Source organism: Gymnoscopelus microlampas, assembly GCF_963454915.1.
Source record: "Gymnoscopelus microlampas genome assembly, chromosome: 7".
NCBI lineage: Eukaryota > Metazoa > Chordata > Actinopteri > Myctophiformes > Myctophidae > Gymnoscopelus > Gymnoscopelus microlampas.
Window position 1 is genome coordinate 53,221,505 of NC_139944.1, and position 15,124 is coordinate 53,236,628.

The window sequence follows — 15,124 nt, forward strand, 5'->3', positions numbered from 1 at the left end:
CTCAAATGCCGAATAAGACGTTGTAAACCATTGATTGATAAATAGTAGCAAAGCTGCAAAACAAGAGACACGAGTCGAGGAAACACGTTTCAGGACTTTATTGCATACAGGTATCACAGTCAGAAGATGAAACAGCACTGCACAATTTATCCAAATCATTAAAGTGCTCAGTGATCATGACTTCTGATAAAAGTCATACACATAAAACATCTTTGTAAAGTCAATGAACGACAATAAAACCTGAAACTAAAACCTTCAACCACTTTAGCCACCGTTTCCAAAAACATTCAAAACATTTGTGAGCTTTTTATACTGTAGATCAGCTATTTTTGTGGGGAAAATAATTTGAATGTTTCGAACATCTTTTTGAACGTTTTTGAAAATTTGGGCCAAAGAAACTGGGAGAGGCCGTTTTTTTTCTTTTTTTTTAACAAAGTGGTTTTTAATACTCCTCTCCCTCCTCTTCGCCCTCCCCCTCCACGGAGTCGACGCCCACCTCCTCGTAATCCTTCTCCAGCGCGGCCATGTCCTCCCGGGCCTCGGAGAACTCGCCCTCCTCCATGCCCTCGCCCACGTACCAGTGGACGAACGCGCGCTTGGCGTACATCAGGTCGAACTTGTGGTCGAGCCGCGCCCAGGCCTCGGCGATGGCCGTGGTGTTGCTGAGCATGCACACGGCCCGCTGCACCTTGGCCAGGTCGCCGCCGGGCACCACGGTGGGCGGCTGGTAGTTGATACCCACCTTGAAGCCCGTGGGGCACCAGTCCACGAACTGGATGGAGCGCTTGGTCTTGATGGAGGCGATGGCGGCGTTGACGTCCTTGGGCACCACGTCGCCGCGGTACAGCAGGCAGCACGCCATGTACTTGCCGTGGCGCGGGTCGCACTTCACCATCTGGTTGGCCGGCTCGAAGCAGGCGTTGGTGATCTCCGACACAGAGAGCTGCTCGTGGTAGGCCTTCTCGGCGGAGATGACGGGCGCGTAGGTGGCGAGGGGGAAGTGGATGCGCGGGTAGGGCACCAGGTTGGTCTGGAACTCGGTCAGGTCCACGTTGAGGGCGCCGTCGAAGCGGAGCGAGGCCGTGATGGACGACACGATCTGACTGATCAGCCTGTTGGAAGGAAAAAATGAATAAATAAATAGATTGTATTCAAAAATGAATAAACAAATAGAAAAATAAAATAAATTAATAAAAATAGTAATTATAATTCAATTCAATTCAATTAAATTCAAACTTTATTCCAGACACACAGGGGGTCCATACAGTACATAAAAACATCACACAATAAACAACAATACATTACCAAAAAAATACATTTAAAAAATCATACATAGAGGCTGAATTCTAAATAGTGATGGTAAAAATGCTACTAGTGATAGAAGATATTATTATAATATAACACTATAATTAGTAAAAGGTATATACAAATTGTTTACGTCTGAAAAACTAATGTAAACCGAAATGTTTTGTTTGCTCTTGCGATTTCTCTATGCTACTGTGATAATTTATTTGAAATGGTAATAAGGTGGGCAAAATAAGCTTCGGCTTCAGCCCATACCTTTTCGACCAAATAGTCATCTTGTTGACTAAGTTGTTACTGTATGTTCAACTGTTTTGTTTTGAAAAAATGACCAAAATAAAAATAACTAACTATCAGTAACTAAGTACATTTACTCAAGTACTGTATTTATGAACAATTTTGAGGTATTTTTACTTTACTGGAGTACTTCCAATTTTCAATACTTTTACTTCTACTCCACTACATCTCAGAGGCAAATATTGTACTTTTACTCCACTGCAATTATTTGAAAACTTTAGTTACTAGTCACTTTGCAAATATAAATGATTATATTATAAAACACACATTCACCACTTTAGCCCTATTTTATACATGGGCTATTTGAAAACAGCTGATCTACAAGCTCACAACATGTTGCATCGCAACGCGTTGTGAGCTTGTAGATCTGCTATTTTCAAACATTTTAGTACTTCTACTTTTGGTACTTAAAGTATATTTTGAAGCAACATTTTGAGCGACACCCACTGCACACTGGTTGGTTCGGGGAAATGAAAGGTTGACTCCCTCTTGCTATGCCAGAAATTTCAACAGCTTGGTCCAGGCTTTCTCTATGAGCAAAACGCGAAGGAAAATAAAAGCCTGGAGATCGAGGCTAATAACTATAACTAACCTGTTGAGGTTGGTGTAGGAGGGGCGGTCGATGTCCAGGTTGCGGCGGCAGATGTCGTAGATGGCCTCGTTGTCCACCATGAAGGCGCAGTCGGAGTGCTCCAGGGTGGTGTGCGTGGTCAGGATGGAGTTGTAGGGCTCCACCACGGCCGTGGACACCTGCGGGGCCGGGTAGATGGAGAACTCCAGCTTGGACTTCTTGCCGTAGTCCACGGAGAGGCGCTCCATCAGCAGGGAGGTGAACCCGGAGCCGGTGCCTCCTCCGAAGCTGTGGAAAACCAGGAAGCCCTGGAGACCTGTGCACTGGTCAGACTATAGGGGGGGGGGGAGGAGAGGAGGAGGGGAAAAGATCAGAGTTTGAAAAGAGAGTATTTATTGCAGAGATTCTCAACTTTTTTTGTATTTCAAGGACCCCCCAATGTCATATGCATTAATCCACTTAACCCCCAATTTCATACGATTTTCATCTCTGGGGCCCCAATCTCCACTGTGTGAACGTGGAGTGTTAATTTAAAGGAGTAGTTCACCCAAAAAAAAATCTATTAATTACCCACCCATGAAGCCTTGAATTCATGGAGATTTTTTAGTTTTTGTCGCATTCCTAAAACAATAATTTGATGACCGGTGGAAAGATGTATCCGGTTGGATACTCAAAGAGTCTCCTTTGAGTATCCTACCAGAGAAACCGCCTGTCATCAAATTATTGTCTTAGGAATGCGACCAAATCAAAAGAATCTCCATGAATTCAAGGCTTCATGGGGTGGGTAATTGATAGAAAACTCTTAGAGTGAACAAATGGAACCAAATAGGCCCTTTTTCAGAGGTACAGGCCCGTAAGAGTCCATTTGGAAACAGTCATTTATTGGACATGGTTGTGATTTTGATTCTGGGAGAAGGTACATACCAGCTTGCGGATCCTGTCCAGAACCAGGTCTATGAGCTCCTTGCCGATGGTGTAATGTCCGCGGGCGTAGTTGTTGGCAGCATCTTCCTTACCGGTGATCAGCTGCTCGGGGTGGAAGAGCTGGCGGTAGGTTCCGGTGCGAACCTCATCTACAAGACAGAGCCGTCAAAGGAAGTTTAAGCATCATGTCATGTATGATATGGGTGTGTTGCTGCCTCGTGTGCATTTGGGTTCATTTATAAGATGGACATTTGGTTGGGTTTGGGTTAAACCACTTAAACCCCCATATGGGTAACCGTAGTCCCTCAGGGCTCAATACTAGTATCGCTTCTGTTTTTTTTTCTTTCTTCTTTGTAGTTTTTTAAAGATATTTTTGGGGCTTTTTCTGCGTTTCTGCGTTTATTGGTATACAGTAGACTGACAGGAAATGGGGAGAGAGATGGGGGTGGGGTGACACGCAGCAAAGGTCATCGGGATCGGGACTCGAACCCACAACACGCTGTCAGGGACGGCTACGCCAGCCCGGCCGGGCCTTCTGTTTTCTGTTATTGCGGGTAAAGGTGTCGCTGAAAATAGAAGATCGACAAGCTCACAGCGTGTTGTGAGCTTGTCGATCAGCTTTTTTCAGCAATACGGATGCTGGGGTTTAAGTGGTTGAAGCTACAAATCTAGATAATGGGCTTCAGACAGAGCTACTTACTTAAAATATACTACTATACTATTTATATTGTATTTATTAACATTGTGGGTAAAAAACAAACAACACGATTAGGTTTGTTCTATTTAAAAGAACAGTGATACGGTTTTGGGTTGGTTGGTTTTCACAAATTAAGCTCTATTTAAAAAATAACAGATCTACAAGCTCACATGGAATCGCATCACGTCGCGTTGTTGTGAGCTTGAAGATCTGCTATTTTTGACAATTCTTTAAAAACGTTTGTCTATATAACGAACGACATGCCCCCCAAAATCCTCACCGATGACCGTGGGCTCCAGGTCGACGAACACGGCTCTGGGGACGTGCTTCCCCGCTCCGGTCTCGCTGAAGAAGGTGTTGTAGGAGTCGTCTCCGCCGCCGATGGTCTTGTCGCTGGGCATGGTGCCGTCGGGCTGGATGCCGTGCTCCAGGCAGTACAGCTCCCAGCAGGCGTTGCCAATCTGGACGCCAGCCTGGCCCACGTGGATGGAGATGCACTCACGCTACAAAAACACAACAGGAGGGAGGGAGGCAAAAATATGACATAATTAGGGTATTTATTCAATATAGTATACCGTAGTTAAATAAAAAATAATTTGTCAAATGTTTTAGTTCAGTGGTTCTCAAACTTTTTCATGTCAAGGACCCCCAAATTGACACTTATTAGCCCGCGGACCCCCATTTCAAAACATATGCTAGGGACCCCAATAAGAGAAGATTTCTTTTACGGCAGTGATTCTCAACCATTTTAATTTCAAGGACCACCAGTTTGACATTCATTAGGGCTACAGACCCCCGTTTAATGGCATTTCTATCACTTGGACCGCAATTTATATTGTAAAATCTATGTCAATTTAACTCTGAGAGTGTACAAATGGAACCAAATGGACCCTAAATGGAACCAAATGGACCCATAAGGGTCCATTTGGTGCCTAATCTATCATTTAGCTGGGGACCCCCTGGAACTCCCTCAAGGACCCCTGGGGGTCCCCGGACCCCACTTTGAGAACCAGGGTTTTAGGGTCATGATTCACCAGAAGCCTGGATGGCTTGGTTTGGTTCCAGGCTTAAAATAATTGATATCAATATTTTTGGAAATATCTATGGTAAAAATGAATGGGTTTTCTGTCTGTAGCCCCACAAAATGGCCACCTGCTATGCTCTATTGCAGTGGTTTTCAACCTTTTTCATGCCAAGGACCCCAAAATTGATATACATTTGGCTGCGGACCCCCCATCTGAAAATGTTTTGTGCCAGGGACCACCAGAAGCAAAGATTTGAGTTAAAAATGTTCGCTTTAAAAAAATATATATATATTCAAAGATTTGCACACATTTTCAAGATTTAAAAAAAATAGCAGATCTACAAGCTCATTGCACGGCACTCACTCGGTGCCGCGCAATGAGCTTGTATATCTGCTATTTTTGAATAGCCAAAGCTAAGTGGTTAAAAATTATTGTGACGCTATGTTAACTAATTTTGCTGGGGACCCCCTGGTACCCCCCCCCCCCCCCCCCCCAAGGACCACTGGTGGTCCCCGGACCACTGGTTGAGAACCACTGCTCTATTGTGTCTGTCACTGTAAATACACTTTAAGGATGACATTTTATTTATTCATTTTTGTGCTTTTTTAATTCCAATGTGCCAATGAATTCCTCCCCACACACATTTCTGTGTTTTTCACTGCTGTTCCTGCTGACTCACCTACCAGTGAGGAGGAGCCCCCACCGAGAGGACGTAAAGAGCCTTCGTCCTACTCCTCCCACCCAACACTCCCTGCTGACAGGTGCCCCCCCCACCCTTCCCCTCAGCCCATAGGATTACATGCAGTGATATCCTCCTCCTCGCCCCCGGCGCCCCTCCCCCCAACACGGGCCAATTGTGTTCATTACAGACGCCCCACAAAGAAGGAAGACATTTTAACGGCACATTATAAATAGTCTAATACAGGGGTCTTCAACAGGGGGTCCGGGACCCCTAGGGGGGTCCGCCTAATCTTTGTGTGGTATGATTTTTTTTTTTACCTTAACCACTTGAACCCTAACATCCGTTTTCTGAGGAGAACTTTAGCCAAAAATAGCAGATCTACAAGCTCACAACGCCTCGCAGAGATCGTCTATTTTTGGCAAAGAGGTATAGGTGTAGAGGGGGGAAAAAAAGAGCAGACCAAGTAAACTAAAAAGGTTTAATCTGAAACACAATTTTATATAATATAGAGGGGGTCCCTACAACTTCATCTCTCTCTCAGCTAGGGGGTCCTTGGCCTGAAAATGATGAAGACCCCCTGGTCTAATATTTTCTAATAATAAGCATTTGAATCAATTTGATGCAAACCTTCTGATCATTACTATGATCATGGTCACTTTGCACAGCATATTACATTATTATTATTTGTTCAGTTTTATGTTGCGTCCCTTACCCCTAGACTAGGGGACATAACAATCATTACTATTGTTATTATTACACATCTTGTTATTAGATCTGCTATATTCGGCTATAATATTCAGCTTGTAGATCTGCTATATTCGGCCCATAGCAGCACCCTTTTTCAAGCAGGTATATTTTCTTCCCGGGCCCTGCCCTATACAAGCAGGTTGCATAATAGCATCATTCATGCACGGATGGAGTAGCTGTTACACAATAGAGCGATGCACACATCATTTAAAGCCTACACGACTGATTTGTAATCTTTTAATATTTGTATTAACAATTTTGTGGTGGTTATATTTTTTGTATCTGCCTATAGGCCTACTGTTTGCATCCATACATAGTCAGCACACACTGCTGGCCTCACATTTAACCACCCGTGTAGCCTATACATTATGGACCCTTTGTTCTCTTACTAATACATTAGTATTTGAATAATTATTTTTCAAAATACCGTTTTAATTATTTCCTATAAAGATTATTTGACACAGAACATGTCCATAATGAGGTATTAGTAGGCTGCTACAACAACAACATGTGACATATGTTGTTGTAACTTATGTTAAGTAGATCCAGGAGGAGGTATTATTATTTTTAATGCTGTTAAGTAGCTGGTTGCTAGGCAGAAAATGCCATCAGGAGGAGAGGGAGGGGGCGGGGCGGAATCGCTAGAATCTTCCACCAAAAAGCCAGCCTCTGATTTAATGGTGCCGCACGCGCCGAATATAGCAGATCTACAAGCTCACAACGCGTCGCTCTGTGACGCTTGTGAGCTTGTAGATCTGCTATATTTGGCCCTTTAGCAGCAGGCAGCACCCTTTTCTTCCCTGGCCTACAAGCAGGTTTGAATCATCCATCATTCAGCACTGATCCAGTAGCATCCATAATAATAAAATAAATAAAATAAATAAAATAAATAAAATAAATAAAATAAATAAAATAAATAAAATAAATAAAATAAATAAAATAAATAAAATAAATGAATAAGAAATAATAATAAGAAATTATAATAAGAAATTATAATAAGAAATTATAATAATAGCATCCATCATGCACAGATCGAGTATAGCTGCTACACAATAGATAGAGCTACGCACACAGACATCATTAGCTTACATAACCTGATGCTTGCAATATTTTAATATTTTTATTCACAATTGTGTGATGAGATTGTATTTATTTATTTTAAATGAATGTATTTAATTCTGCTGTTCTGGATCAAGGCCATAATAATATGATCTGACAATAATAGGCGGGTCCTGTATATGCAAATAAATCGGGTCGCTGGTTTTACACAAGAAGAATAACAATCAAAATTTCAATCAAAAACGTGGCAAATTAATAGACATATAGATCTGAGTTTTAACCAGATTTTTCAAAATGAAAACCAAACGATGTGTTTGTGCATGTCTCTGCAGACAGACAGTGATGCTGATGATGCTGACAATCAAGATGTTGCAGACATATTTGTTTCATATTAAACAATATAAAGTAAATAAAAACGTAATTGTTTTTTAATAGATAGGACTGTGTCCTCTGTAGGTAAAAAAAAAAAAAAAAAAGACTACTCACCATTTTTTAAAATTAACCAAACACAGAGGTGAATGTGTTAAGAATGGATGGTGAAGTTACCCTTCCCGACAGTAAAGAGTCGACGTAGTAACTGCGTCTCAACGCAGCGCCGCACCGTCATTTATACACTCACAGGGTTGCCAGGTCCCGTGGACACTTTCAAGCAGAATCAGAACCCAAATATAGTAAGACTCAAATAGACCAGAAAACACAAACGTTATGAAATAATTTCATGTACTTGTCTTTTGTATTTCTATTTTTGACAGTTTATTAGTCGGTTATTAATTAGAGTAGGCCTACTTTATTGTCCTTTTAATCTTTAAACAATATATTATTTATTCATTTTATTTATTACTATAAATATTATTTCGTGGATGTTGTTCCCTGATTATGGCTTCATATCTGCTTGTGATCTACCTGTTTATAGTTTTATAGTTAATAGTATAAAAAATAAGTCCATTACATGCAAATCATGTTATTCTTAGTCATACTGCAAACACCAGAGTCTCTCTCTCTCTCTCTCTCTCTCTCTCTCTCGCAGAATCCATGCACAAATGGATGGACATGAGTCTGACAGAATCATTGCAGTCAGTCTGGAAGCTGTCCAGTCTCTACAGCTGGTGGTACAGTATAGCTTAATCATACTCAACAATAAATATGTGTAAATCAACCCTAACATTGTACATGTCGTATAGGCTGTTTGTGTGGCAGCTTGCTCTTTTAGATCTGGAGTGTGCTCAATATTATCTGAATCATGTGAGGCGTTTGGAATCACTTCAGGGAGCAGGTGTAAATCTCCTGTTCATGTATGTTCATGATGCACAGACTCAACATGTTTCCAGGGGGTCCCCAGCAGAAGTAGTTAATATAGCATCACAATCATTTATAATGTTGGCTATTCAAAAATAGCAGATCTACAAGCTCACAGTGTGTTTTATTTTTTATTTTACATAAATCTTCTATTCTGGGCACAAAAACCTTTCAGATGGGGGTCCGCGGCCAGATACATATCAATGTGGAGGTCCTTGACTTGAAAAAAGTTTGAGAACCACCATGGCATAGATTTGTCCCAGTCCACTCCTCAGCACATGGACTTTGAATGTGTTTATAGTTTTTTTGGACATTTAGGCCCACTTGTTCCCCGTTTAGTTCCTTGTGTTTCTTAGCTCAGCATGGTCTGTATTAAGTCTTGTAATTCTGGTAGTTTGTTGGTTCCCCCGGTGCTTAGTATTGTTCCAGTGTTTCCTGTTTGTTCTTGTGCCTGTTAGTCCTCCAACCTATTCCTGTGTTGATTGTCTAGTTGAGTTCACCTGTGTCCGTCTATATGGACTCCCCTGTGTTTTCAGTTCTATGTAGTTTGTTGCTGATGTTAGTGTGGGCATGTGTGGCGCAGTGTTGATTTTGACAGCCAATTTTGATGAATTCCATTTAGTTTTAGTCATATTTTAGTCATCTGTTAGTCTAGTTTTAGTCGACTAAATATCATAAGATTTTAGTCGACTAAATCTACAGTTGATTTAGTCGACTAAAATGTATTGTGGCGGCGGTGCCTTGATGGCATCTTAAAGGCTGATTTTACACTTGGTTGCATGCTGAAAATAGCCGATCTACAAGCTCACAATGCGTCGCGCTGTGTAGATCTGCTATTTTCAGAGCGCAACACCCAAGCGTCTTTTAGTTCTACTGGATCTCTTCTCCACTAGTCCCTCGCTAACATTTTAGTCTAGTTTTTATTTCTTGACGAAATTGTCAACATATTTAGTCTTAGTTTTAGTCATCATAGCTTAGTATTTTTTTGTTTTTATTTAGTTTTCGACTGTGAAAAAAGGTAGTCGACGAACATTTTTCGTCATAGTTTTAGTCGACGAAATCAACAATGGTTAGGCGTCATTATGCCTTCTGTTTAGCCTAGCTGTTACTAGTTAGTTTGTCATATCAAGAGAGTTTGACTTGTAGCACCTGTCTGCGTTTTGCCAGTTTTTGGAACAACCTTTTGTTTTTCAAATAAATCATCTTAAATTGAACCTTTAATGCCTTTGGTCATCCTGCATTTGGGTCTAATGTCTTCACTCACCTTAACAAGATTGTACAAGTCTAGAGCTCTACTGGAAGAGATGGAACACAATTCTTCCAAAAGATATTCCACCATTTGGTGTTATAACGAATGATGCTGTTGGAGAGCTCTAGGCCTATATATCAGCCCAATGGTGTTCAATGGAGTTGATGCCAAGTAGTTGTTAGAATATGATTAACATCCATTTCATACTCAACATTACTCATCAAACCATTCATGGCCCTTGTGCCCTCTATTGTCAGTGTTGCCAGATGCGAGAGAAATAAGCAACTTGGTTTATGAAAACAAGGCCAAAAGAAGTGACCTAGACCAAAAGCACTTTAAACCTTTAAACAAACAAGCCAAAACAAACAAAAAAACACAACTACCAATATTTACAAGCAACTTAACAGAAAAAAACAAGCCCAAAGTCGCTTATAATAAGCAGACCTGGCAACGCTGGTTGTCATCCTGGAAGAGACCACTCCAGTCTAACGAGGCAGGTGGACCCCAAACTATGCATCACATTGCATGACACATTGTGAAAACGTGTGGAATGGGACAGTCCTGCATAATGATCAGTTTAAATGTTCAGCCCTGTCCGTGAGTCCGACCATCTGTGGACAGCTAATCTCAGGCACTGCTGGACCAATCGGAGGCTGCGAAACCAAGCATGCACTGTCAGCAGGCCCAAAGGAAGACACTCCACACCACACATTTTTCAAATCGGCCTCATGGTGGCACTATAAGTTATTAAAAAAGGCCACTTTTTAATAACTATAACTCTTCTTGAACCATAGACATCAACATTTTCCCCCCTTGGATTCTTTGAATCAGTGGTTCTCAACCAGTGGTCCGGGGACCACCAGTGGTCCTTGAGGGGGTTCCAGGGGGTCCCCAGCTAAATGAATAGTTAGGAACCAAATTGACCCTTATGTGTCTGTAACTCTGAGAGTGTAGGGTCCATTTGGTCCCATTTGTACACTCTCAGAGTTACTACTACTACTACTACTCCTTTCTGTACAAACCTCACACAAATCGTTACACATTATCTATGGCAGGGGTCTTCAACAGGGGCTCCGGGACCCCTAGGGGATCCTCAGAGTTACTACAGGGGGTCCGCCAAGTTTTTGTGTGATATGATTTTATTTTTTACCTTACCTTACTTTTTACGTTACGTTGAACCCTAGCATCCTTTTTCTGAGGAGAACTTTAGCCAAAAATAGCAGATCTACAAGCTGTGAGCTTGTAGATCTGCTATTTTTGGCTAAGAGGTTTGGTGTAGAGTCAAAAAAGAGCAGACCAAGTAAAAAGAAAAAAAGTTTATCTGAAACCATTTTATACAATATAGAGGGGGTCCTTTCTTCATCTCTCTCTCAGCTAGGGGGTCCTTGGCCTGAAAACGTTGAGGACCCCTGATCTATGGCAGTGGTTCTCAACCTGTGGGTTGGGACCTCTAGTGGGGTCCCCACATGATTTTTTTGGGGGGTCCCCAGATGACAGTTATAAGTGACAATTTCAGGACTTTTCAGACCTTTTTGATACTTCAAAGAAAACAAAAATTGTCAAATAATATAAGAAAGAGGCAAACATTTTGAAAATATTTATCTGTGGAACCGAGTCAAACTAAATGTAATGCCTCAACTCCTACAATTCTAAGTGCTTGTCAGGGTGGGGGGTTCCCAGTTCAAATATCATTATTTTGGGGGGGTCGACGAGGCCTGAAAAGTTTGAGAACCACTGATCTATGGAGTCATGTGATCAAATATATCAGTCACATCATATTCCATCCTGATTGGCTGACTGGCTTCAAAGTTTGCGGGAGGGACTGTTTTATTAAAATGCCGCGAATCATGGAACCCAAACTGGCTTATATACGGCAACACTAATTAATAGATTAGCTAGATCTGCTTCTGTTAAAGGAGTAGTTCACTCAAAACATTACGTATTTTCTATCAATTACACACCCTGGATGAAGCCTTGAATTGTTTTTGTCGCATTCCTGAGCCAATAAGCTGATGATGGGGTCATCGGTCAGAAGGACTCCGTCTGTCATCAACTTATTGGCTTAGGAATGCGACAAAAACATCTCCATGAATTCAAGGCTTCATGGGGTGTGTAATTGATAGAAAATAAGTCATGTTTTGGGGTTAACTACTCCTTTAAGCTTACACCGTTCCAGTGTTATCATTCCAAATCCAATGTTATGCTAATAATTATCTATCCTTCATATACACTAAATGCTGTAGGCCTATCTAACACATGTCTCCTCAGCCTCAATGTCCCCATTCACCGTTGTTTGCTTATTCTAATAGCAAACAAATTTTCCAATCCATTTGATAGTAAACGATACAGTAACTTTCAATTCAATTTATGTTATTTAAACATTTTCAAGAAATTAGAGTCTTGCTACACCAACAATGAGAGTAGCCTTGTTCTGAGCTTAATGTAACACTCGGCTTACAGTACATACACAGTTCATTAGAAAATATAGCCGAGAAATAGAATATAATCGTCTCTGTCAGGCAGGCCTGGAATTTCATCATTTTAGGGGCAAGGACACTTGGCCTTTGGTGTTGTCCATTCTTTTAGGGCACAAAGGCTAAATGCCAGGGCAGGAAGGCCATTAAATAAAACAAGATTTTTAGTCCATTGAAAGAATTAATTGAATTTAAGGGTTAAGGATGACACTGGTGTCTACATATTGACAAGAAAGAGACAGAGGAGAAAGTGGTACAGTTAGCTGGGGCATTAATGCCACTGTGGCCTCAGGGCATGCCATTTTTTGAGGGGCACAAGGCCAAACTGAGGGGCAACGACGGCCATGGCCTTCATGGCCTCCCTGAAATTCCTGCCCTGCTGTCAGGTGGAAACCTCATACAGTAGGTGGCCAGTGACTTTGACCAGTTTCACTTTCAGAACCTTTATTGCATCATGCATGTCACACACAAACAGAATGCGGCACACAACAAACGATTCTACAAATGTCTTCTAAATCCCAACAGATTTCTGAAAAACCTATGTTTCTATATCAGTGGTGCTCAAACTTTTTCACGTCAAGGACCCCCAAAATGATATGTATTTGACCGCCGACCCCAAAATATTTTGTTCCAGGAACCCCCCCCAGAAGCAAAGACTTGAGTTAAAAAGGTTCGCTTTAAAACAATATATATTCCAAGATTTGCACACATTTTCACGATTTTTCAAAAATAGCCAAAGTGTAAAAATAATGCTTTTTTAGCTCAAATCAAAAAGTGACACAGATGCGTCCCAGGTCTTGGTGCATGATGCAAAGGTCTTGAAAGTGAAACTGGTCAAAGTCACTGGCCACCTACAGTACTGCATGTCCAAAACTGTTACTTTTCAGGATCTAAATAAAAAAAATGGCGAAAGTATCAGATCTACAAGGTCAAAAGCGTCGCTTCGCACCGCGTATCGAGCTTGCAGATCTGCTAACTTTTGATGCTTTTGTGTGACGTTGTAGTACGATCAAGTATAGGAGACATCAATTGTCATGTAAAATGTCATGACGTGTTTGTTGTGAGTAAGACATAATTATGTCAGACCTGACGTGACAGAGAACAAACTGCTATATAATAATTAATTAATGCATGGTGATTGCTGGTAGAAATAACAGCCTCACACAGCCTCCATCTCCGTTCAATTAAAAAGATTTATTTTGCACGTGTGTGCAGAGCACGCTTTCCTTTCCACGCACTGTAAGTGGCTGCACCATGCGCTGTAAGTGGTGCAAAGTAACTAAGTAGTCTACATTTACTCAAGTACTGTACTTTAAGTACAAGTTTGAGTTTTTTTTTTTTTTTTTACTTTACTGGAGTATTACTTCTACTCCACTGCACCTCGGAGGAAGATATTGTACTTTTTTACTCCTTATTGTACTTGTTAGTTGTTACTACTTATTTGAAAACTTTAGTTACTAGTTACTTTGTAAAAACATACATTAACCACTTCAGACCTATAAAATATACTTTGGCTTGTGAACTTGTAGATCTGCTATTTTCAAAGGATTTTATACCTTTGGAAACTGGGACGTTGTGCACAATGAGTACTTTTACTTTTAGTCGATAAGTATATTTTGACGGCAATACTTTTGTACTTTTTTGGGGGGTAAATCTTTTTGGGTACATTTTGAATACTGGTACTTCTGCTTGTAACAGAGTATCTCTACATTGCGGTATCGCTACTTTTACTCAAGTACAGTACAACATTGATGTGAGTACTTCTTCCACCTCTGCATGTGCTATGGATGGCGACATGCGTGGTCACATGACCTGCTGCAGTGCAGAGAACAGGCTGACATCACTGACTGCAGCAAAAATGTTTAACGAGAAAAAGCTGAGGCCTTATTTAACTAGCAGCAAGGAAATGTGATGAGATTAGCAAGGACACAGAGAGAAGGCATGATGCTGCAATATGCTACTGTAAAATGCATGGGTATATTTTATGAATCATGCAATATAACTGTATTATGAGTCATGAGTGATGGTGCTTCTTTTAAACACGTTCTGATACTCTGTCTTTAAGTTTGTATAGTGGCTTTTGGTTGGCTATATCTACTCTATATTATTCAGCAGTATGCTCATACTGACCTGTAAGGATATAAAATGTATAATGTGTGGAGATTTACTTTTGTGGCTCTAGTGGTGTGTGGGTGTTAGAACATTAAATATAAATAATTACCTGTTTTTGCAATTAAGAGCCAATCGAGCATTGTTTAGAAATTCTACTTCAATACATGCACACTTAATGTACTCTGTATTACTCTGCAGAAGTCTTGATTAGGAAAGAAGATCTTAGTCAATGGCTGTGAACTTGTGGTGGATAAGATAAGCATCACTGACTTTCAATGATATATTATTATTATTGGTCCTTAACGCAATCTATAATGAGCCAAAAGGAACAATGACTGTAGGTGCAGATTTGTTCTTCATAATTCTGTATGGATGTGGAACGATCGTAACGTGTGTGTGGGTGGTGCGCACGTGTCCGTGAATGTCGTGATGGAGTAGTTAGCCTATACAGTAGGTTAGTGATAAGGTGTGTGTGCACTGTGTGTGCACTGTGTGTGTGTGTGTGTGTGTGTGTGTGTGTGTGTGTGTGTGTGTGTGTGTGTGTGTGTGTGTGTGTGTGTGTGTGTGTGTGTGTGTACAGTATGTGTGGGTGGTGCGCACGTGTCAGAATGTCTTGATGGAGTGTAGTTCGCCTCCTAGGCGGCACATAGAGGGAGACACATGAAACCTTGTATCAGTGAACATATGGG

The 15,124-nt window shown here is 41.1% G+C and overlaps 1 protein-coding gene across 1 annotated transcript; it reads right to left on the minus strand.

Moving 5' to 3' along the window:
- Nucleotides 1–442: 442 nt before the first annotated feature.
- LOC311049223 (tubulin alpha chain-like) lies at nt 443–4,207 on the minus strand (the record flags this gene model as incomplete). Its single annotated transcript, XM_084062720.1, has 4 exons — nt 4,072–4,207; nt 3,095–3,243; nt 2,192–2,502; nt 443–1,112 (listed from the first exon to the last, which is right to left on the minus strand). Exons 1-4 carry the CDS (start codon nt 4,190–4,192, stop codon nt 443–445), a joined length of 1,251 nt encoding a protein of 416 aa, XP_083918846.1. The 5' UTR covers nt 4,193–4,207.
- Between the last annotated feature and the right edge of the window lie 10,917 nt (nt 4,208–15,124).